The sequence below is a fragment of the Symphalangus syndactylus genome, chromosome 6, assembly GCF_028878055.3.
Source record: "Symphalangus syndactylus isolate Jambi chromosome 6, NHGRI_mSymSyn1-v2.1_pri, whole genome shotgun sequence".
NCBI classification, from domain to species: Eukaryota; Metazoa; Chordata; class Mammalia; order Primates; family Hylobatidae; genus Symphalangus; species Symphalangus syndactylus.
Window position 1 is genome coordinate 129,095,120 of NC_072428.2, and position 21,438 is coordinate 129,116,557.

The following is a 21,438-nucleotide window of genomic DNA, read 5'->3' on the forward strand; positions in this document are numbered from 1 at the left end:
ACTTTGGGAGGCCGAAGCAGGAGGATTGCTTGAGCTCCAGAGTTTAAGACCAGCCTGAGCAACACAGTGGGATCCCCCTTCCCATTTCTAGAAACATTTTTTTTTAATTATCCAGGTGTGGTGGTGCATGGCTGTAGTCCCAGCTACTCAGGAGGCTAAGGCAGGAGGATCACATGAATCCAGGTGTTTGAGGCTGCAGTGAGCCATGATTGCACCACTGCCCTCTAACCTGCTGCAGAATGAGACTCTTTCTCAAAGAAAAAAAAAGTTTAGAGGTGATGGTAGTAACAATATTGTTGCAACTACTACAAATATGTTACAAAGATAGTAAAATATTGACAGTGTTTAAGTTGGATGATAGGTACTCAGGGGTTTATTATCAATTCTTTGTACTTTATGTTTGAAATTTTCCATGATCAAAACAATTACATTTTAAAAAATAAACGCTTGAAGGAAAAAACTCTTTAAAGAAGAAGATGACTCATTAGAATGAGAAAGATTGGCCCCAATTTATCTCTATGTTAAGGTCAGGTTTCCACTCTGGATTTGTATAACGTGGGATAGATTGAATGAATATGTTGTAAGATGCCCATGAACAGTGATGTGTGCTATAGTTCACATCTATATCCCACTGTAGTTCAGGATAGTACCCCAGCCCTTATTCTATCCTACAGCAAGTGTGTCTCCTTGGGCTAGTGAGAGCAGGATTAAAGTTGGTTCTCTGCATGACCCACCCTCCACGCTCCCCCACTAACATGTTTTTCTAATTTATTTATTTTTATCCATGTGGCTATTTATTATCACTATGTGCCATGCATTATACAAAATATTCCAAGACAGCCTGGGCAACCTGGAGAAACCGTGTCTCTATTAAAAAATACAAAAATTAGCCAGGTGTAGTGGTGTGCACACATAGTTCTAGTTACTTGGGTGACTGCAGTGGGAGGATCACCTGAGTCAGAGGTTGAGGCTGCAGTGAGCTGTGATTGCACACTGCACCCCAGCAACCTAACCACCTAACCACCCCCCACCAAAAAAAAAAAAAAAAAAATATTTCAAGAGCTCTGAGGAGCTGATAATTGAGGTTGGTGGGGAGGGAGGGGGAAGGGAGGAGGAGGGAAGGTTGTGCTAGAGACATTTACATGAATAACTGAATCACAAAGTAGAAGTGGGTAAGTACTATAAGGGAATCTCGAGTGTTCCTGGAGGGCACAGGAGAACTGGAGGAGAGTCACAAGGAATGTTATAGTATGGGAAAGTGGCATTCCAGCTAAATCATGAGGGGTGCTGTATTCACGTGAATGATGGGAAGGAGTATTCCTGGAGAGGGGAAGAGCAAATGGAAAAGCATGAAGCAACTCTGACATATGAAAGTTCTTGAGATTGACAATGGCTGACTACAGGAGCTATCTGGAAATGCCACAAAGCAATTGTTCCCCTAGAAATACATGTGCATAGAAAGAACCATCCAGCTTGGAGTCAAGGTTTACTATACTTTCCACAGTTCCTGCTGTCTGGAAGGGCCACAAAGCATGGTCTCACTAGTTGAGACTAATTGGGAGTATCTGAATTGTTAAAAAATCAAAATTACCGGAACTTAAAAAAAAAAATGCAGTTTTGTTGCTTTAAGGAAAGACAGTTCCAACACACTTTTGTGAAGACATCCTGCCAGAACGATTGTAACGAATGAAAAGCAGCTCTGATGATCTCATTCATTGGCTGAATGTGAACAGCCCCTCCTCATCCTCCTACTCTGCCTTTTTTCCCCCACCTAACATTTGTCAGGAACTGAAATAGTGATTGCCTCATCCACCAGAATGTAAGCTCCCGTGAGGGCATGAGCTTTATTCCTCTCTTCCCTAAACCCTGAAATATTCTTTTTACTTTATTAATTTGAATATTTAAACTACGGGAAGGGGCCAAGTGCAGTGGCTCATGCCTGTCATCCCAGCACTTTGGGAGGCCGAGGCAGGTGGATCAACTGAGGTAAAGAGTTTGAGACCAGCCTGGCCCTCATGGTGAAACCCCGTCTCTATTAAAAATACAAAAATTAGCTGGGCATAGTGCCATGCGTCTGTAGTCCCAGCTACTCAGGAGGCTGAGACAGGAGAATCACTTCAACCAGGGAGGCAGAGGTTGCAGTGAGCCGAAATCAGGCCACTACACTCCAACCTGGGCGACAGAGTAAGACTCTCTCAAAAAAAAAAAAAAAAATTACTGAAAGGGACTTTAGATAGCTACACCAATCAGATTCTAATTCTTGGGAAATCAACTTGAGAAATTCAGAGCAAATTAGGCAGTTAGTGGCAGAAGATAAGGCTGAAGGGATATACAGGTTGGAATTATGAATTAGAATTAAGTCAACTTAATTATATATATAGTTACTAAGTCTGTTAATAGCAGGGGAATAAAAATAATAATAATCAGAGCAGTTAACATTTTCTGAACACCTGATGAGTGTTTGGAATGTGTTACCCAAGCAACCGTGAGGAAGGTATTATTATTAAGCCCATTTTACAGATGAGGATATACAGAGTGATTCATTTGTCCAAATCCACACAGCTAATGGGTGGCAGGGTGGAATTTGAACCTAAGTGAGCTAGATCCAGCATCCAGGCTGCTAACCTGGTCCCAAGAAAGAATCTTTGACTCTAGGCTGCTCCAGCTCTAAAGCAGAATTGGAAGCAACTCCCCTTCCTGAGGCCCTGATATAGCTCAGTTTCCATTCTTAGATTCTTGCGAGTTGTTTTCCATATGACCTCATAGTTATTTATCTTTTTAGCAAATTCCCTTTTTCATCAAATAGCTTGAATTCTTACAACCAAAAGAACCTAGTTAGAACACCTTGACTTTATACTTCTCTTGAAGCCTGTTTTACGTAATCGCACATCGCCCAGAAAAAAAATATCCAACTCCAAAAATGTTCATGAACAATGCAGAGTTTACTGAGCAGTTCACAAGGAGAGTTACAACGAATCCCCCACAGCAACATTTCCTTTAAAATCCCTTCAATCAACATTATCTCTCGCCGAAGCCCTTGCTCTAACAGCTAGCTCATCCCTTTTTTCTATCTCTTTCTCCGCCCCTCATCCTCTATAAATCGTGTAGGAAAACAAGACACACAAAAGAATCCACAGCAAAGCCAGGCACGGTGGCTCATGCCTGTAATCCCAGCACTTTGGGAGACTGAGGTAGGCAGATCATTTGAGCTCAGGAGTCTGAGACCAGCCTGGGCAACAAAGTGAGACCCCATCTCTAAAAAAAAAAGAATCCACAGCAAAAGAAAAACCCAGTACATGTGATTATTTCTTAGGCATACTGCATCAATCCAGCTCTTAAACAGCTGGAGAAGCTAAAGCCCAGAGTATTTAGGAGACTTGCTCAGACTTCCCTTTCAGAAAGAAAATTCATTTTCTGATCTAGTATCCTTTCAGTCACACCATGCTGCTTAACAAGCATCTTACTCATCGATAATGCAAATGGAAACTGCAGAGTAATGCAAGCAGGAACTTTTCAGGAAAACAGGCTCCAGATTCACGAGTGACTTGATGAGCCCAGGGCATGAACATCTCAAGCATCTGTCAGCAAACAGCTGCTTCGAACACTTACTCTGGCCCTCTCTTCATCTGCTGCACATACCACTGAGACACAAAGGTTGGTCTTCTGATGACATCCTTTTGAGTTTTGGAAGCTATGTTTGTCTGAATCATCCCTTTGGACAGAAAAAAAAATAAAAGCAGTGAGAATCAGGATCAGTCCTAGAAAATGACTTCTTGTTATTTTGCAGAGGCTATTTACACAGCAAATATTCAAGACTGACCTGTATGTATACGAATAGAGAAAATCCTTTGGGATGAGAATTGCTCACAGTAAAAGACTTGTATCCTTCACTGCCATTAGTAGAAGCCTCAAAGCAAAGGAGTGAATGAATATTCAGGAATTAATCTAATCTTCAAATCCAAGTTGGATGGTAAAAGAGGAGAGCTGGGGCAGCCAAATAACAAGACACCATCCTTGCAAGCTTCCCTGCACCAGACATCAGTGATTACGGGTTGGAATCTGGTAGCTGTCTTGACGGGCTCTTTTCTACATCACGTGTGAAAGATCATTTTCAATTCATGCTGTAAACCTCAGTCCAAACTGCAACCAGAGTGATCCCTTCAAAAAGTAAGTCATAATATATTGCTATTGAGAGTGTAAAATGAAACCACCACGTTGGGCCGGGTGCGGTGGCTCATGCCTGTAATCCTAGCACTTTGGGAGGCCGAGGTGAGTGGATCACGAGGTCAGGAGATCGAGACCATCCTGGCTAACACGGTGAAACCCCGTCTCTACTAAAAATACAAAAAATTAGCCGGGCGTGGTGGCGGGCGCCTGTAGTCCCAGCTACTTGGGAGGCTGAGGCAGGAGAATGGCGTGAACCCGGGAGGCGGGGCTTGCAGTGAGCCGAGATTGCGCCACTGCACTCCAGCCTGGGCGGCAGAGCGAGACTCCGTCTCAAAAAACAAACAAACAAACAAACAAAAAAACCACCACGTTGGAAAACAGTTTGGTGGTTTCTTATACAGTTAAATATTCACCCCTATACGATTTAGCAATCCCATTTCTGGGTATTTACCCACGAGAAATGAAAACCTGTATCCACACAAAGATGTGCATATGAATGCTCACAGCAGCTTTATTATGATAGCTAAAAAGGAGAAATAACCTAAATGTCCATCAGCTGGTAAACGAATAAACTATGGAATAGCCTTACAATAACTTATTACTTATTCCTTAGTAATAAAAGAGGAACAACTACTATACATGGAACAACGTGGATGAGTCTAAAAAACATTATTCAGAGTGAAAGAAGTCAGCCACGTGCAACGTGCCTACTGCAAGCATTTATTAATATCAAGTTCTAGAACAGGTAAAACAGGGACAGAAAGCAAATCAGCAATAGCCTGTGATGGGGATAAAGTGAGGTGTATGTGGCGTTGCTGGGGAGACTGATTGCAAAGAGACATAAGGAAACTTTTGGGATTGATGGAAATGTTCTATATCCTGCTTAGGGTGGTGGTTACATGCATTTGTCAATACTCATCCAACTGCACTCTTAAAATATGAAACAAACATAAAAAACCACACACACACACACACACACACACACAAAAGCAAATGGGATCATGCCACAACACTGCTCAAAATCTTCCCAGGGCCTCCGTCTAATAAAATATCCAGGTTTCTATCTCTGCTGTCATCTCTTACAGACCATCTACCTGTTCTGTGAAACTTCAAGCTGGTCTGTACCTTCCAGCCTTAGCCTTAGTTCTTCCTCCTCCTGGAGCACCCTCCTTCCCGCAGGCTGAGGCTGCTCTATAAAAGTAAGTGCTGTCCCCTTTGGGAGGCCGAGGCGGGCGGATCACGAGGTCAGGAGATCGAGACCACGGTGAAACCCCGTCCCTACTAAAAATACAAAAAAAATTAGCCGGGCGTGGTGGCGGGCGCCTGTAGTCCCAGCTACTCGGAGAGGCTGAGGCAGGAGAATGGCGTGAACCCGGGAGGCGGAGCTTGCAGTGAGCCGAGACTGCGCCACTGCACTCCAGCCTGGGTGACAGAGCGAGACTCCGTCTCAAAAAAAAAAAAAAAAAGTGGCCGGGCGCGGTGGCTCACGCTTGTAATCCCAGCACTTTGGGAGGCCAAGGCGGGCGGATCACGAGGTCAGGAGGTCGAGACCACGGTGAAACCCCGTCTCTACTAAAAATACAAAAAAAAATTAGCCGGGCGTGGTGGCGGGCGCCTGTAGTCCCAGCTACTCGGAGAGGCTGAGGCAGGAGAATGGCGTGAACCCGGGAGGCGGAGCTTGCAGTGAGCCGAGATTGCGCCACTGCACTCCAGCCTGGGTGACAGAGCGAGACTCCGTCTCAAAAAAAAAAAAAAAAAGTGGCCGGGCGCGGTGGCTCACGCTTGTAATCCCAGCACTTTGGGAGGCGGAGGCGGGCGGATCACGAGGTCAGGAGATCGAGACCACGGTAAAACCCCGTCTCTACTAAAAATACAAAAAATTAGCCGGGCGTGGTGGCGGGCGCTTGTAGTCCCAGCTACTCGGAGAGGCTGAGGCAGGAAAATGGCATGAACCCGGGAGGCGGAGCTTGCAGTGAGCCGAGATTGCGCCACTGCACTCCAGCCTGGGCGACAGAGCGAGGCTCCACCTCAAAAAAAAAAAAAAAAAAAAAAAAAAAAAAAGTAAGCGCTGTCCCACTGACTCCTCCATCCTCTGGCTGCTTCCTTGCACTGTTTCATTTTCTCCACTGTTTCATTTTCTCAGTAACTGTTACCACTTTCTGAAATGGCCTCACTTGTTTACTTGACCACTGTCTCTCACCGCCCTTTTGAATATAGGCTCCAAGAGCAACTTCACCACTATATCCCAGCACCCACAGCAGGAGCCAGTATACAGCTGGCACTCAGATACTAGCTTAATGCATGACAGAATACACTTGCAGTCTAGTTAAGAAAAAGAAAAAGGCAGCCGGGCGCAGTGGCTCACGCCTGTAATCCCAACACTTTGGGAGGCTGAGGCAGGTGGATCACGAGGTCAGGAGTTCGAGACCATCCTGGCTAACATGGCGAAACCTCATCTCTACTAAAAATACAAAATATTAACCAGGCGTGGTGGCACACACCTGTAGTCCTAGCTACTTGGGAGGCTGAGGCAAGAGAATCGCTTGAACCTCGGAGGTAGAGGTTGCAGTGAGCCGAGATTGCGCCTTTGCACTCCAGCCTGGTGACAAAACGAGACTCTGTCTCAAAAAAAAAAAAAAAAAAAAAAAAAAGAAAAGAAAAAGCCATTTGGAACACTATAAACTGCTCTGAACTGGTTTCTATGAACCAAACAAACAGAATTAGCTGGACAAATTGCTCTAGATTCAGGAACAAAGTCTATTGGCTCTCATCTCTCCACCACCCTTTTAAACCGTAAAAAAAATACAGTACCATCTAAGAATTTTTTTTAAATTTAAGTCATTTTTAATTCTACCACCCAATCGAAGAGATTTTAGTTTTTCATTATTATCTTCCAGTCTTAGCCCACATGCATGCATTGCTGCAATTATCATGCACATTGATTTTTGTTTTTTTTTTAAGTTTTCTATTTTAAATACAAACAGAAAATTTCAGAAACATAAATCTGGGGTTCTGGCTGAGCACTATGGGTCATGCCTGTAATCCCAGCATTTTGGGAGGTTGAGGTGGGAGGATCGCTTGAGCTCAAGAGTTTAAGATCAGCCTGGGCAACAAAGTGAGACCCCCATCTCTACAAAAAAATTTAAAAATTAGCTGGGCATGGTGGCATGAACCTGTACTCCCAGTTAGTTGGGAGGCTGAGGTGACAGGATCGCTTGAGCCTGGGAGGTTGAGGCTGCAGTGAGCCATGATGGCGTCACCACACTCTAGCCTGAGTGATGGAGTGGGACCTTGTCTCAAAAAAAAAAAAAAAGTGTTCTGCTTTTTTCATTTAACAATACCAAATTTTGCTTTTCCTAATTTTCACAATCAAAATCTTTAACAAGTGCCAAATACACCACTGAAATTTAATACCTTAATTTATTTAGTCACCACTGTACTGGTACAGACTGGTCCTACTTTTAGTACTATAGATACTGGTTTTGATCTAGTATTCTTGGGTCACACCATGCTGCTTAACAAGCACCTTACTTTATGCCTATAGCTTTTTTCCCCCCTTCTTCTAGTGAATTATTTCCTAAGAAAGGTTCCTGAGGGAATGAAAAGACAAACATATTAGCAAATTTTAATGTTACTTGACATGTACTGCCAGATTGTTTTTCCAAATACTTGGTATAATGGTCCTTGTAAAAGCTACATCATCTAATGCCCACTAAGTGGTACAGGATCCAACTGCAGGTACCATCTGCAAATTCAGGGACCTAAGAAAGGCTCCTTTACCTCTTCCAAAGCACCCGCAAGTCCCGAAAGGGCAAGTACTTGATCATGTGCAGGGGGTGACCAATGGGATGGTACCTTCAGAAGGAGGGCAGTTCCTGCCCTGATATCTAACTAAACAACAGCAGGGAGATTGGCAGCAGCTCACCAGAAGACCTTTCTATAGTAGCCCCAATAAACATGGTGGAAGGCAAAGTACTTTCACTATGTTTACTGGAGCTACTATAGATGGATACTACATCTATAGTAGTAGTATCCAATCCATAGATTGGGTACCAATATGATGATGGAACCACTGACCTAGATGATAAACCCTAAAAGAAACAGCAGGTTTCTAAAACTCTGAAGGTGCCCAAAACCCCAAGGCCTCTACCGTAGTTGCCAGCACCTGAAAGATTGCCTCTGCCTGGGCAGCTGCCCACCCAGAATCAGAAACAGCATGGCAGAGCTGGAAGTACCCCCAAGACTACTTAGTTTGAGCCCCTGATTTTGCAGTTGAGAGAAGTGGGCCTAGATAGGCCAGGTGTCCCTCTTAGGGTGGCAGAGCAAGTGTTGGTCAGAACCAGAGCTCTAGAACACAGGTCTTCTGATGGCCACTAGCTTGCACTCCACCCCCTTGCTAAATCTTGACCTTGACCCTGGCCATACCAATGCATACCCACTCTGCTCCCACTCCCACATGTACACTGCGGGCAGATTTCAATGACACACAACACTGCCAAACATAGAAACTCACCTTGGAAACTCAGCTCATAGTTCCGTGAGCCCGCCTGAAATGTCACAACTCCCCTCGGACAGGATTGATAGAGAGACTCCAGGTATGAAGAGTCGATGTTTGAACTTTTCCGTTTGTCTTTCTAATTGGAAAAAAAATAAAAGGCAAAGAGTTCAGGGTAGGCTTTTAGGAAATCTCTACTGTTATATGATTTCATTTTAGCAATGGGATGTGAACAGGAGTACATTTTGCTTCCCGAACCAGACTGTAAGAGCTTCCAGCTCAGGGCTATGTCACAGACTTCTGTGGTCTTCTCCATCATGATACCTAAGAGAGACAAGTCAATCCTGCAGAAACTCACTACACACTTGGGGGAGGCCTGAGAAATGTAGCTTTTTGCAATACTCTTTTACAGCCTTCCATAAAATACGAGCCAAATGTACAGAGCAACTTGCATCCCCTCTTTTGTGATGCCGCGCCGGCATCCGTCATCTAACAGAATCTGACACTGACTCTTAAATGAAATAGAACATCGTGGGCTATTCTAGCCGCACAGTTTACAGTAGTCTTGAAGGGACATAAAGAAAGACCATCTGCTCCTCGTGCAAACTCCAACAGTTGCAGTGTTCAAATATAAATAACCTAACCCTCTCCTCTGCCCCAAACCAGAGTAAGTAAACAAAATTGGCCAACTCCTGCTAGCCAACTAACTGAAAATGCACTTGGATTTGCCACTAACTGGAGCTATAATGAAAGGGATGAGGTGGCCAGGTGCAGTGGCTCACACTTGTAATCCCAGCACTTTGGGAGGCCAAGGAGGGTGGATCACGAGGTCAAGAGATCGAGACCATCCTGGCCGACATGGTGAAACCCCGTCTCTACTAAAAATTCAAAAATTAGCTGGACGTGGTGGCACATGCCTGTAGTCCCAGCTACTCGGAAGGCTGAGACAGGAGAATCGCTTAAACTCAGGAGGCAGAGGTTGCAGTGAGCCGAGATCGTGCCACTGCAGAGCCTGGCGACAGAGCGAGACTCCATCAAAAAAAGAAAGAAAAGAAGGGATGAGGCATACCCCCCAAATGTAAAGCTATAATCTCTAGTCTCAAAGCATATAGAAAGCATGCAAACATCAGAATGTGTAGGTAAAAGGGAAATGAGTTGATTTTAGCAAGGGGCAGGCTAGGCTACGGATCCACTGCCCTTATTCCTCATTCCGTGGCCAGGGTGGCCAATCAGGGCACACTAGAAGTGCGCCCCTAGCAGCAGGGGTTCCCAGTATTTAATGGTGAGGAGACACTTGTTTCCTGTGATCTAGAACAAAGGAGTTAATGACAGCAAATTTTTCCAAGCAGCCGTGGTGGGGAGGGGCTCACAGTTCCTTTTTTAAATGACATTCCAGACTCGGGCTTTCAGCTGGACCTACGCCCCTTCCTCTTCCCTAACGGAAATGCCTGCTGGTTGTAAGCAGAGGGCAACAGAATGTACGTGTCCAAGGAAAACGTCCTGGACAGAGAAAGGCCTGAGCTGGGTCTCTTTATCCTGGAGTGGAGCATGGTGGGAGCAGAAAGCACTGTTCAAATATTTGTACACAGGGCAAAGTAGGAATAAACTTGAATGTGTTTCAGGAAGTAGAACCAGTACAAAGGGTGGAAAGGACAAGGACGCTGACTTTAGCAGAACGTTCTAACTTACAGCAGCCAACAATTAAGTCATATCATGAAGATGCTTGTTGCCACAGCTTTGTGGATAGTATCTATCAGAGTGATTGTAAAAGAGCTTGCTGCCGTGATTCGATGGTGCCTGGTAAACCCTATGCCTTCCTCGGGCCAAAGTGGGCAAAACACCTCTGGCATGATGTGGGGTGGGTAGAACCGCTCTAGCACCTTGGTATCCCCTCATTTGACCACTAGCTGAATCGCTTCCCAATTTCCCATCCCTACAGTTGAAGTCCTATATGCATCCACTGCCTGCTCAGCTCTGTAAAACTCACTCTGTTCCTGGTTTAAAAGGCCAGAGACTTTCAAACATTGACATACATGTGAGTGCCCCAGAGATCATATTAAAGTGCAGATATGATTCTGGGAAAGTTGGGGACGATTTAGATTCCATACTTCAGCCAGCTCCCAGGTGACGCTGAGGCTGATGTTGCTGGTCTGTGGACCTCACTTTGACTAGCAAGTCTCTAGGGTCTAGACCAGTGCTATTCACTCGAACATTCTGTGGTGATGAAAATGTTCTCTGCGCTGTCCTATATGATATGTAGGGGAGGCATGTCCCTCTCCCTCTGTTGCCCAGGCTGGAGTGCAGTGGCACAATCTCGGCTCACTGCAACCTCCGCCTCCTGGGTTCAAGGGATTCTCCCGCCTCAGCCTCCTGAGTAGCTGGGATTACAGGTGCATGTCACCACACCCCAGCTAATTTTTGTATTTTTAGTAGAGACAGGGTTTCACTGCATTGATCAGGCTGGTTTCGAACTCCTGACCTCAGGTGATCCACCTGCCTCGACCTCCCAAAGTGCTGGGATTACAGGCATGAGCTACTGCACCTGGCCAGGGAAGCAAAATTTCATCTCTACCCTTTTACAGTATTTTGGCTGGACCTGAGCATTAAATTGACATAAGACCACAATAGGAACGACAGACAATGGAGACTCAGAAGGATAGGGCAGGTTGGGAAGGGAGTAGATGATGAAAAATTACTTAATGGGTACAACGTACATTATTCAGGTGATGGACACCCTAAAAGCCCTGACTTTACTACTAGGTAATCTATGCATGTAACAAAATTACATTTGTACTCTATAAATTTATATACAAAAAGACTAACAGGAGAAAAGCATACACGTTCATTTAATACAAGTTTTATGTGGCACAGGAGCTTTCACAAGAAAGTGAAGACCTTAAGCTGCAGTTAGAGATAAACACTTGCATTGAATTAGACAACAAGACATAAATTATGAAAATGGGATGAGGCAAAGGGGCTTCGGCTAGGGAAGTTAATTGGGTGGAGAAGTGTCCAGGAGGATGAAGATTTGTCTAATAGGATTTGTTTGCACAGGTTTCCTGGCTTTGGTGATAAGAATGCTACTTTCATTCTGGTATAGGGAGGACCTCTTTCTTTATTTTTTATTATTATTATTATTTTGAGACTCAGTGAGTCTCTGTCACCCAGGCTGGAGCGCAATGGTGCGATCTCAGCTCACTGCAACCTCCACCTCCCGGGTTCAAGCGATTCTCCTGCCTCAGCCTCTCGAGTAGCTGGGATTACAGGCATGAGCCACCACACCCGGCTGATTCTTGTATCTTTAGTAGAGATGCAGTTTCACCACGTTGGCCAGGCTGGTCTCCAATTCCTGACCTCAAGTGACCTGCCCGCCTCAGCCTCCCAAAGTGCTGGGATTACAGGCGTGAGCCACCACGCCCAGCCTAGGAAGAACATCTTTCACATGAGAATTTCATCTCCTGCTTTTAAGTAACAGAAGGTCAGAGTGATCGTCTTGCACCTGCTGTTTTTCAAGTGCTTTTAACTCAAAATAGTCAATATGCCAGGGTGGCATATTTTTAACTCCTTCAGTAGCGAAGCTATATGTGCCTATACAGCACTGAAAATGTGACTACAGTGACCATGGAACTGATTTCTTAATTTTTTATGTGTTTAATTAAAGTTTAAAATGAAATTGCCACATGTGGCAAGTGGTTGTCATACTGGACAGCGCAAAGCCACTAAGTCAGTGTCTGAGCATCTGCACAGCCTAGCATGGCTCCACATCGACCTTCTCTAGCCTTGCCCTCACACTGCGCTTGTCATGTTCATGAACCCTGATAGGTGGTGAAGTCCTCAAAGGTAACATTTCCCCTTGGTTTAATCCACATCAGAGATGAGTCTCAGGCACTGCTTGATGTATAGGCTGGTTCATTCAACCCTTGCTATTGTAAGACTAACAGGACAGCGGGAGCATGCCCATGTCATGGGTATGTTATGGTCAAGAGGTCACGCAACTGACTGATGGTCCAGAAGCAACTCTCAAAGTCCCTCTCTTGTTCCTGTGTGTTGTCTGGGTCAATTACCAGGTGCTTCTATTGTAAAGGTATCCTGAGCTATTCTTGTAAGGATAAGTCCTTTTTGTGGTATCTGAAAGTCAGTCATATCTGTGCTGAGCTGGCCCCAGTTCTTTGGCAATCCTAAGCTACAGTTGTCCATACTCTTAAGTGACAGGTAGTGACAGCCTTGCAAGATATCTCATTAGACCTTTTAGCTACCATTAGTTTAATAGCCATAATGTGTCCTAGAGTACAGTGCTGTTACTCCAGGTCTGAGTAAATGAATGAATCACACAGCCGTCAATTATTTATTCCCCACAAGACTTGAATGTATGTTTCAGTTGCAGTAAACAGGTCTTAGCTTTTATCTTGTGTGTCAATGATTGCCTCAACCTTGGCTTTCTAGAGCTGTGGCTTGTCCTTGCTCTGAGAGGGTCTCTCAGGCCATAGCTGGTTCTCAACACCAGCTTCCACAGCTGCTAAGCTTAGCTACTTTGCTGGTAAACATCTTCGAGGACCTGAATCTGCACTCCCTACCTGGTGCACATTCAACGACTCCCAGGCTCTACCCTCCTGTCAGCCCTGCTATCACTCTACCCTACACCATTGCTGCCCAACTGCCCATCGATTCACTCATCACTTCTAATACCACACCCTCTCCCTGCCCACCATCTATGTAGGTATGAGTCCTGGTTAAGTACATCAATTTCCATAAAAGGATATCTATTTTACCTCCCAGAGAGCTCATAATCAAAGCATATGTGCCTACTCTGTTGGCAAAAATTTCTACACCTCAAGTTCCTCTTAGGGAGGTTCCAACCCAGAACTCTTAGTTGCCTGACTTATTCAAAATTCAGTTACAAGAAATAAAAGCTGTGGGGCACTGGCTGAAGGCTTCACAGTCCACTCTTTTCTCTAAATATTCTAGCCTGTACACTGGCTCAAGGCAGGTCACCAAAGAGCTGCAAACTTGGACCATAATGCATTGACCCATGAAAGAAACCAGGCTGCTCCTGATATGTGGGGTTCAAATCTCCTGGAAACATTATTTTAATTTTACTTGGACTCCCAACAAGGAAAACATTAAACCCAGGGCCTGATTTTTCCTTTTTTTTTTTTTTTTTTAATAACTAGAGCCAATTCAATTTATATAATGATGGGTCTTATTAGTATGAGACAGTAAGAGTTCATTCACATCTTCAGTGAACATCCAACAAACCTGTGTCACATTTAATGAATACAACATTCATGTGTTTGCAGATTGAATGTTACATTCTAAAAACTCTACAGTTTTCATGGGAATCCAGAATATAAAAATAAATAAAATAAAAACTCTACAGCTAACACAGACTAAATGTCTCAGTGAGAACTTTGTATTAAAAACCTGAGGAGGCCAGGCGCAGTGGCTCACATCTGTAATCCCAGCACTTTGGGAGGCTGAGGCGGGCGGATCACGAGGTCAGGAGATCGAGACCATCCTGGCTAACATGGTGAAACCCCATCTCTACTAAAAATAGAAAAAATTAGCCAGGCGTGGTGGGCGCCTGTAGTCCCAGCTACTTGGGAGGCTGAGGCAGGAGAATGGCGTAAACCCAGAAGGCAGAGCTTGCAGTAAGCCGAGATTGCACCACTGCACTCCAGCCTAGGCAACAGAGCAAGACTCCGCCTCACAAAAAAAAAAAAAAAAACCTCAGGAAGGGCTGGGCATGGTGGCTTACACCTGTAATCCCAGCACTTTGGGAGGCAGAGGCGGGCGGATCACCTGAGGTCAGGAGTTCAAGACCAGCCTGGCCAACATGGTGAAACCCCATATCAACTAAAAATACAAAAACTTAGCCAGGCATGGTGGTGGGTGCCTGTAATCCCAGCTACTCGGGAAGCTGAGGCAGGAGAATTGCTTGAACCTGGGAGGCAGAGGTTGCAGTGAGCTGAGATCACAACATTGCACTCTAGCCTGGGCAACGAGAGCAAAACTCTATCAAAAAAAAAAAAAAAAGTTCAGGAAGTTTCTTGATGTTTTATTAGGGAACATGATTGAACTTGTGTAAATTTAAATTTAAATACAATCTCTTTCCCCAGAATAGTTCTTTTTGGGTTCCTGAAATCTTTTTTATTTTTTTTTTTTTTTTAGAGTCTTATTCTGTCACCTAGGCTGGAGTGTAGTGGCACAATCTTGGGTCACTGCAACCCCTACCTCCTGGGTTCAAGTGATTTTCCTGCCTCAGCCTCCCAAGTGGCTGGAATTACAGGTGCGCACCACCACTCCCAGCTAATTTTCTGTGTGTATTTTTAATAGAGACACAGTTTCACCATGTTGGCCAGGCTGGTCTCGAACTCCTGACCTCAGGTGATCCACCTGCCTTGGCCTCCCAAAGTGCTGGGATTACTGACATGAGTCACCACGCCTGGCCTCCTGGAAACTTGATGTAACTAGAATGCAAATGTTTGCCAACCTTCCCCTTTATATCTTACTGAAAATTCCAATTATTTGACATAAAAACCATCAAGACCTATAGCTTATTTTTATTTTAACCAAGGCTAATTAATTTGGGTTCATAATTTTATTTCCACAGGTGCCTGACAGAATCGCTTATTTGACATCATCCTTGGCTTCAGCATACAAAGAATCTGTGCAAAGTTTAATATCACAGGTGTTTTCACACACACAGGAGTTTCAGCAGAACTCTGTTCCACAGAGATGCTACATGGGCCACCACAGGAGAGAGAAGAGCAACAAAGAGGGGCCCAGGAAACGGCTCTAAGCCCATATCCTATTCCACCAGGGCAGCCCTGCTCTACTCTAGTTGGCTCGTTTAGGGTCTTTGAAAGATGGTTTGATAAAATGTATCTGCTGCTAAGACAGTTTGGAAACCAATATGCTGCTGAATTCATGGTAGGGCTGTTTGTGGTTGAGGACCTCACCACAGCACACAGGGTTCCCGCCATGTGGCCCACTATAGAAAGTGTTTTTCTCAGGCCTCACTAACATTACAGAGCAGTGCCTCTCCCAAGTATTTTGTTTGCTTTGGCAGTTAGGCAGCTCAGAGCCAAATGTATAGCCCACTGACTCGTAACTATTAGTTCGGTGCAAAAGTAATCAGTTTTTGCCATTAAAAGTAATTACCACCAACCCAAAAGTAATTTTACACCAACCTAAATATGTAGAACCTTACGCTGCCATTCCTTTGTCCCTGCATTACCTTTTTTTTTTTTTTTTGGAGTCTCACTTTGTCACCCAGGCTGGAGTGCAGTGGTGCAATCTCGGCTCACTGCAACCTCTGCCTCCAGGTTCAAGCGATTCTCCTGCCTCAGCCTCCTGAGTAGCTGGGATTACAAGCATGTGCCACCACACCTGTCTAATTTTTTGTATTTTCAGTAGAGACAAGATTTCACCATGCTGGCCGGGCTGGTCTCAAACTCCTGACTTCAGGTGATCCACCCCCGTCGGCCTCCCAAAGTGCTGGGATTACAGGAGTGAGCCACCGCACCCAGCCCATGCATTATTTTTGGCTTCATTTTAATCTCTTGCTTTCATTTTCTGTTTCTCATCACCCTGATTTCATTACCTGCTTAAGGTCTGTTTTCTCTCTCTCTTTAATCCTATGAGTTGAAGGGAGGAAGGGACACTGAGACGGAAGGACAGAGGCTCTACTTATCTAAAGTTCCATCCCTGTTACTATGCCCTCACTATGGGTCAGCCTAGGATCTTCTAGTTCCAGTCCTTTAAGTCCATCTAAATCCAGACTCCAACTGAATAGTAGTGACTATCTCTACCAGATGTGGTTTCACTGCTTGAGTGAATTAACACATGCCCTGGTCTAATTAACCATGCCATCATCCATACGGTCCTTTAAGTTCTCACTCTTGCCCTCTTTTCCAGCTCAAAGCAGTAGTCTCTGTACATTTTATGTGTTTATATATAGAAAGCTATCTCAAGGTTCCGCCCTCCCCTCTGACGGTGAGGAAAGAGGGAAGTGCAGCTGACATGTCTCAAGCGGTTCCTTAAAAATAATTAATATATGGCCGGGCGCGGTGGCTCACGTCTATAATCCCAACACTTTGGGAAGCCGAGGTGGGCGGATAACCTGAGGTCAGGAGTTCACGACTACCCTGTCCAACATGTTGAAACCCCATGTCTACTAAAAATACAAAAATTAGCTGGGTGTGGTGGTACATGCCTGTAATCCCAGCTACTCGGGAGGCTGAGGAAGGAAGATCGCTTGAACCCAGGAGATAGAGGTTGCAGTGAGCCAAGATAACGACATTGCACTCCAGCATGGGTGGTAAGAGTGAAACTCCATCTCAAAAAAAAAATAAAAATAAAAATTAATATATACTTTAATGTATGACTGCAATTGGAGTGCATGCTTGCTGAAAAAAAATTGAATATAGCTGTGTACAAAGTAAAAAAATACCACTTCCTCTACCACACTCCATGGGTAACCACGTAGGCTTCAAACATTTTATTAATAGTGTTCTTTTTATTTTATTTATTTATTTATTTATTTATTTTGGAAACAGAGTCTCACTCCATCCCCCAGGCTGGAATGCAGTGGTGAAATCTCAGCTCACTACAACATCCATCTCCCGGGTTCAAGAGATTCTCCTGCCTCAGCCTCCGGAGTAGTGGGGATTATAGGCGCCTGCCACCACGCCTGGCTAATTTTTGTATTTTTAATAGAGATGGGGTTTCACCATGTTGGCCAGGCTGGTCTCGAACTCCTGATCTCAGGTGATCCACCTGCCTCAGCCTCCCAAAGTGCTGGGATTACAGGCGTGAGCCACCGTGCCCAGCCAATAGTGTTGTTTTTAAGTTGACAAGTTTAAACAAGAGCCCCCTACAAGGAGGAACAGTGCTCACCTCTTCTCCATACTGAATCCATGTGCCAGATTCATTCTTCCAATACCAAATCCATTTGGTGGTGAAGACAGAATTGGCTGGCTTGGTGACAGAAGAAGGAGTAGAGAGGCGTCGGATGGGAAAGAAATCACTACTCATTTCCCGAAAATTGATTGTATAAACTCCTACAGAACAGCTGAGAGAGAAAAGTATTAAGTTAACATAATGCTTCATTGACCCCTGTTTTCTACAATCTCGTCTTCCCTAATGAGAGCACAGAATTAAACTTTCAGGGCTAAAATCGATCTTCAAGTTTTCTTTCCATAGCTCCAGGTCCTACACATAAAAGAAAAATGGAAACGCAGAAGGGAAAGTGACTTGCCTGCACCACATAATTAATGGTGTTACATAGTGTATACCAAAATAAAACTGTGCCCACAAAACTCCTGATTGGCTCAATGTTATAAAGTAAGTTAGAAACTCACATTTGGTCCATTTTTAAAATTATGTATTATTATTTAAATCGTTATCAAAATGTGGAGACCTTTGCAGAAAATTGGCAAGGTTAAAGTTATTTTCATAATAACATTAAACATTATTTGCTTTTTTCACTTTCATTCTCTCAGGAATACACGATGAAATTTTCCAGAGGCTACACAATATATGATTTCACAGCAGATTGAATAAAGAAGCAGATATGAGAATCTAGTTATCTTCTATTATGCCAGACATTAATTTGCAAAAATATAAAACTCCTCTCAATAAATTTTTTGTTTTGGAAAACAGTTATTTTATAATTATCCATATAAATATTTATATAATTAAACACATAAATAAATACACACAGTTATATACCTGGGTATGTATATTAAATGGATATACGTGAATATGTATATAGTATTAAATATAGTTACATGAAACATGTTCATTATGTTAACATATAGCAAGCTTATTCTTATTTTTAAGTGAATCAAATATATAATTGTTCTCAGTTTTAATTTTTAATATGGTAAATATTGATAGCTATATTCCACATAAACAGAAATTCTTTGGGATCCTGAATACATTTTAAGTGTTGAGGAGTCCTCTGACCAAAAAGTTTGAGAATTGCTGCTCTAAGAAAGACCTCTTAGATCAGTGGTTCTCAATCAGGAACGATTTTGATCTCAGTGGGTATTTTACAACATCTGAAGACATTTTGGGTTATGACAACCAGCGGGGCTGGTCGGGGGGTGGTGCTTCCTGTCATCTGTGGATTGAGGCTAGGAATAGTGCTAAACACAATCTGGCCCAAAACGTCAGTAGTGCTGAGGTTGAGAAACCCTGCTCTCAACGTGCCTGGGAGCGGAAACAGAGACCTAGCAACAAGAAAGTAGCTGATGTCGCCCTCTAGTGGTAAAAATCCAGCAACACAGAATCTCCACCCTCAAATCACTAAATTCTCATATGATGAAAAGTAATGTAACTTTTCCCCCTTACGAATTTCCTTGTAAAACTGGGATGTTTATTATATCCCTGCACACCATAGATAAATACGGTCATATGGGTATCACCAATTTCAGCTCTTCCAGAAGGAGAAATGTTTTTACTTATTTATTTTTGAGACAGGGTCTCACTCCGTCACCCAGACTGGAGGGCGGTAGCACAATCACGGCTCATTGCAGCCTCCACTTCTTGGGCTCCAGTGATCCTCTCACATCAGCTTCCCAAGCAGAGAGTAGCTGGGACCACAGGTGCGTGCTACCATGCCTGCCTAGTTTTTGTATTGTTGGTAGAGACAGGGTTTCCTCATGCTGCCCAGGCTGATCTCGAACTCCTGAGCTCAAGTGATCCTCCTGCCTCAGCCTCCCAAAGTGCTAGGATTACAAGCATGAGCAACCACGCTCGGCCAGAAGCAGAAATGTAAGGTACCCTCTTAGATGCCTCGATAGAGAAAATAGCAAACATAAGGAAGGTATTAAATGCTAAAGTATACAACAAAATTCTGCACTAAAACTATATGAAATTATTCACATCGTGTTTTTAAATTATGAAGTTAAACCAGAGGCTCTTTTGTCCTAAATCATTTAGTACTTTTAAAAGTTCTGTGATGAATTGATCAGGATACAAGCCTCACTCTGCATTGTGCTTTTCTGCAGGACACAGACAACTATCAACTAAACAAATAATCATGTCACTGTTCGTTTCATTTGAGTTAGCAAACATTCCCAGGATCTCTGGTATTAGCCAGGCTCAGTGTGACCTCAAACCCACCCAGCTGTGTTTTTCCTTCATTAACTCGGCAGGCATTTGCCATTTTTATCTCAAGAGGTATTTCACACTCGAATGGGATTCCGATGGAAAAGTGTTTTTTCTTCTTCCCCTGAGCCTAGCACTAATGCTTCCCTTCGGTAATGTTGGATTCTTGAAAGCCAGAGTACAGCCACCAACTTACAGGTGGATTCCGGGGTTACAGTAGTCTTTTTCGATCATCTCCATGTGCTCGAAGTCCGTCCAGGTTTTACCAATAAGCATCTGCCACCGGTAAGGCAGATGGAAGTGGACTTTGCTGCAGCTACCTACAAAGACAAACAAGGGGTCTGAGGGACTGTTGAGCGGGGATTCTAACCAATTCAGTCAAGTTCACTGCCAGCTTTCCCCATCCATGCCTGCCCTGCCCCCTGCCAGATAGGTCCCATCTATACTGGCTGACACTGCTGTGTGTCCATTATCCAGGTTCTTTCATTACCTTGGAGACTCATCAGAAAACAAAAATTCAGGCAGAGTAGTGGCTCACATCTGTAATCCCACCACTTTGGGAGGCCGAAACAGGCGGATCATTTGAGGCCAGGAGTTCATGACCAGCCTAGCCAACATGGTGAAATCCCGTCTCTACTAAAAATGCAAAAATTAGCCAGGCATGGTAGTGGGTGCCTGTAATCTCAGCTTCTCGGGACACTGAGGCAGGAGAATCACTTGAATCTGGGAGGTGGAGGTTGCAGTGAGCCGAGATCACCCCATTGCACTCCAGCCTGGGTGACGGAGTGAAATTCTGTCTCAAAAAGAAAAAGAAAACAAAAATTCTCCACTCCCCGCAAAATCACTCTACCCAGATAGAAATTTGAGGTAATCAGAAATTTAGTTACCCTTTCTGCGTCCCCCCAAGTGTATTAAGCCAAAATGCTCTCCAGCAGAGGCAACAGCCTTTATTTCCTTGAAGCCTTGGCCTACAGTTCATCTCTTCCAGAAAGATTCTCTTAACGAATCTCACTCCATCCCCATCTGACTTGTATTTTTTGCATTGCTTTAGCCAGTACCCAATACTCAGTTGGGGGTTAATTTTTTATACGTTTTTACTTACTTCACACAGTTTTCCCATTTGCAAATTTTTTGTTTGTTTTTGTTTTTGTTTTGAGGCAGAATCTCACTCACTCTGTCGCCCAGGCTGGAGTGCAATGGCGCAATCTTGGCTCACTGCAACCTCCACCTCCCGGGTTCAAGAAATTCTCCTGCCTCAGCCTCCCGAGTAGCTGGGATTACAGGCATGTGCCACCACGCCCAGCTAATTTTTGTATTTTTAGTAGAGATGCGTTTTCACTATGATGGCCAGACTGGTCTTGAACTCCTGGCCTCAAGTGATCCACCTGCCTCAGCCTCCCAAAGTTCTGGGATTACAGGCATAAGCCACCGTGCCTGGCATTTTATGGATGTTTTCATGCCCTACCTTAATTATAAACTTACTAAAGAGAAGGCTGCACCATGGTTTAGCTTACATCCCCCTTACATATTTGGCACAGGGCTAGCCATACAAAAGACAGCCATTGCAGGAATGCCGGCTAAAGAATGAATTGATGTTATAAGCTACAGTACAGGAAGACAGAAAATAGTTCTGTTTTTCAAAATTTGCCTTATGTTATGTT

At 44.0% G+C, this 21,438-nt stretch overlaps 1 protein-coding gene across 3 annotated transcripts in view; it reads right to left on the reverse strand.

The window, feature by feature from the left end:
- Positions 1 to 21,438, reverse strand: part of ZC3HAV1 (zinc finger CCCH-type containing, antiviral 1) — a 70,705-nt gene that overhangs the window by 13,213 nt on the left and 36,054 nt on the right. For 2 of the 3 annotated variants that reach the window (XM_055284168.2, XM_055284167.2), the window contains exons 6-9: positions 19,974 to 20,097; positions 17,561 to 17,735; positions 8,681 to 8,801; positions 3,610 to 3,712 (exon numbers count right to left, since the gene is read on the reverse strand). In XM_055284168.2, the coding sequence (XP_055140143.1) occupies positions 3,610 to 3,712; positions 8,681 to 8,801; positions 17,561 to 17,735; positions 19,974 to 20,097 (523 nt within the window). Of the gene's footprint in view, positions 1 to 3,609; positions 3,713 to 8,680; positions 8,802 to 11,124; positions 14,113 to 17,484; positions 17,736 to 19,973; positions 20,098 to 21,438 lie in introns of those variants that run through there. The other variant, XM_063641650.1, reaches the window with a different exon arrangement.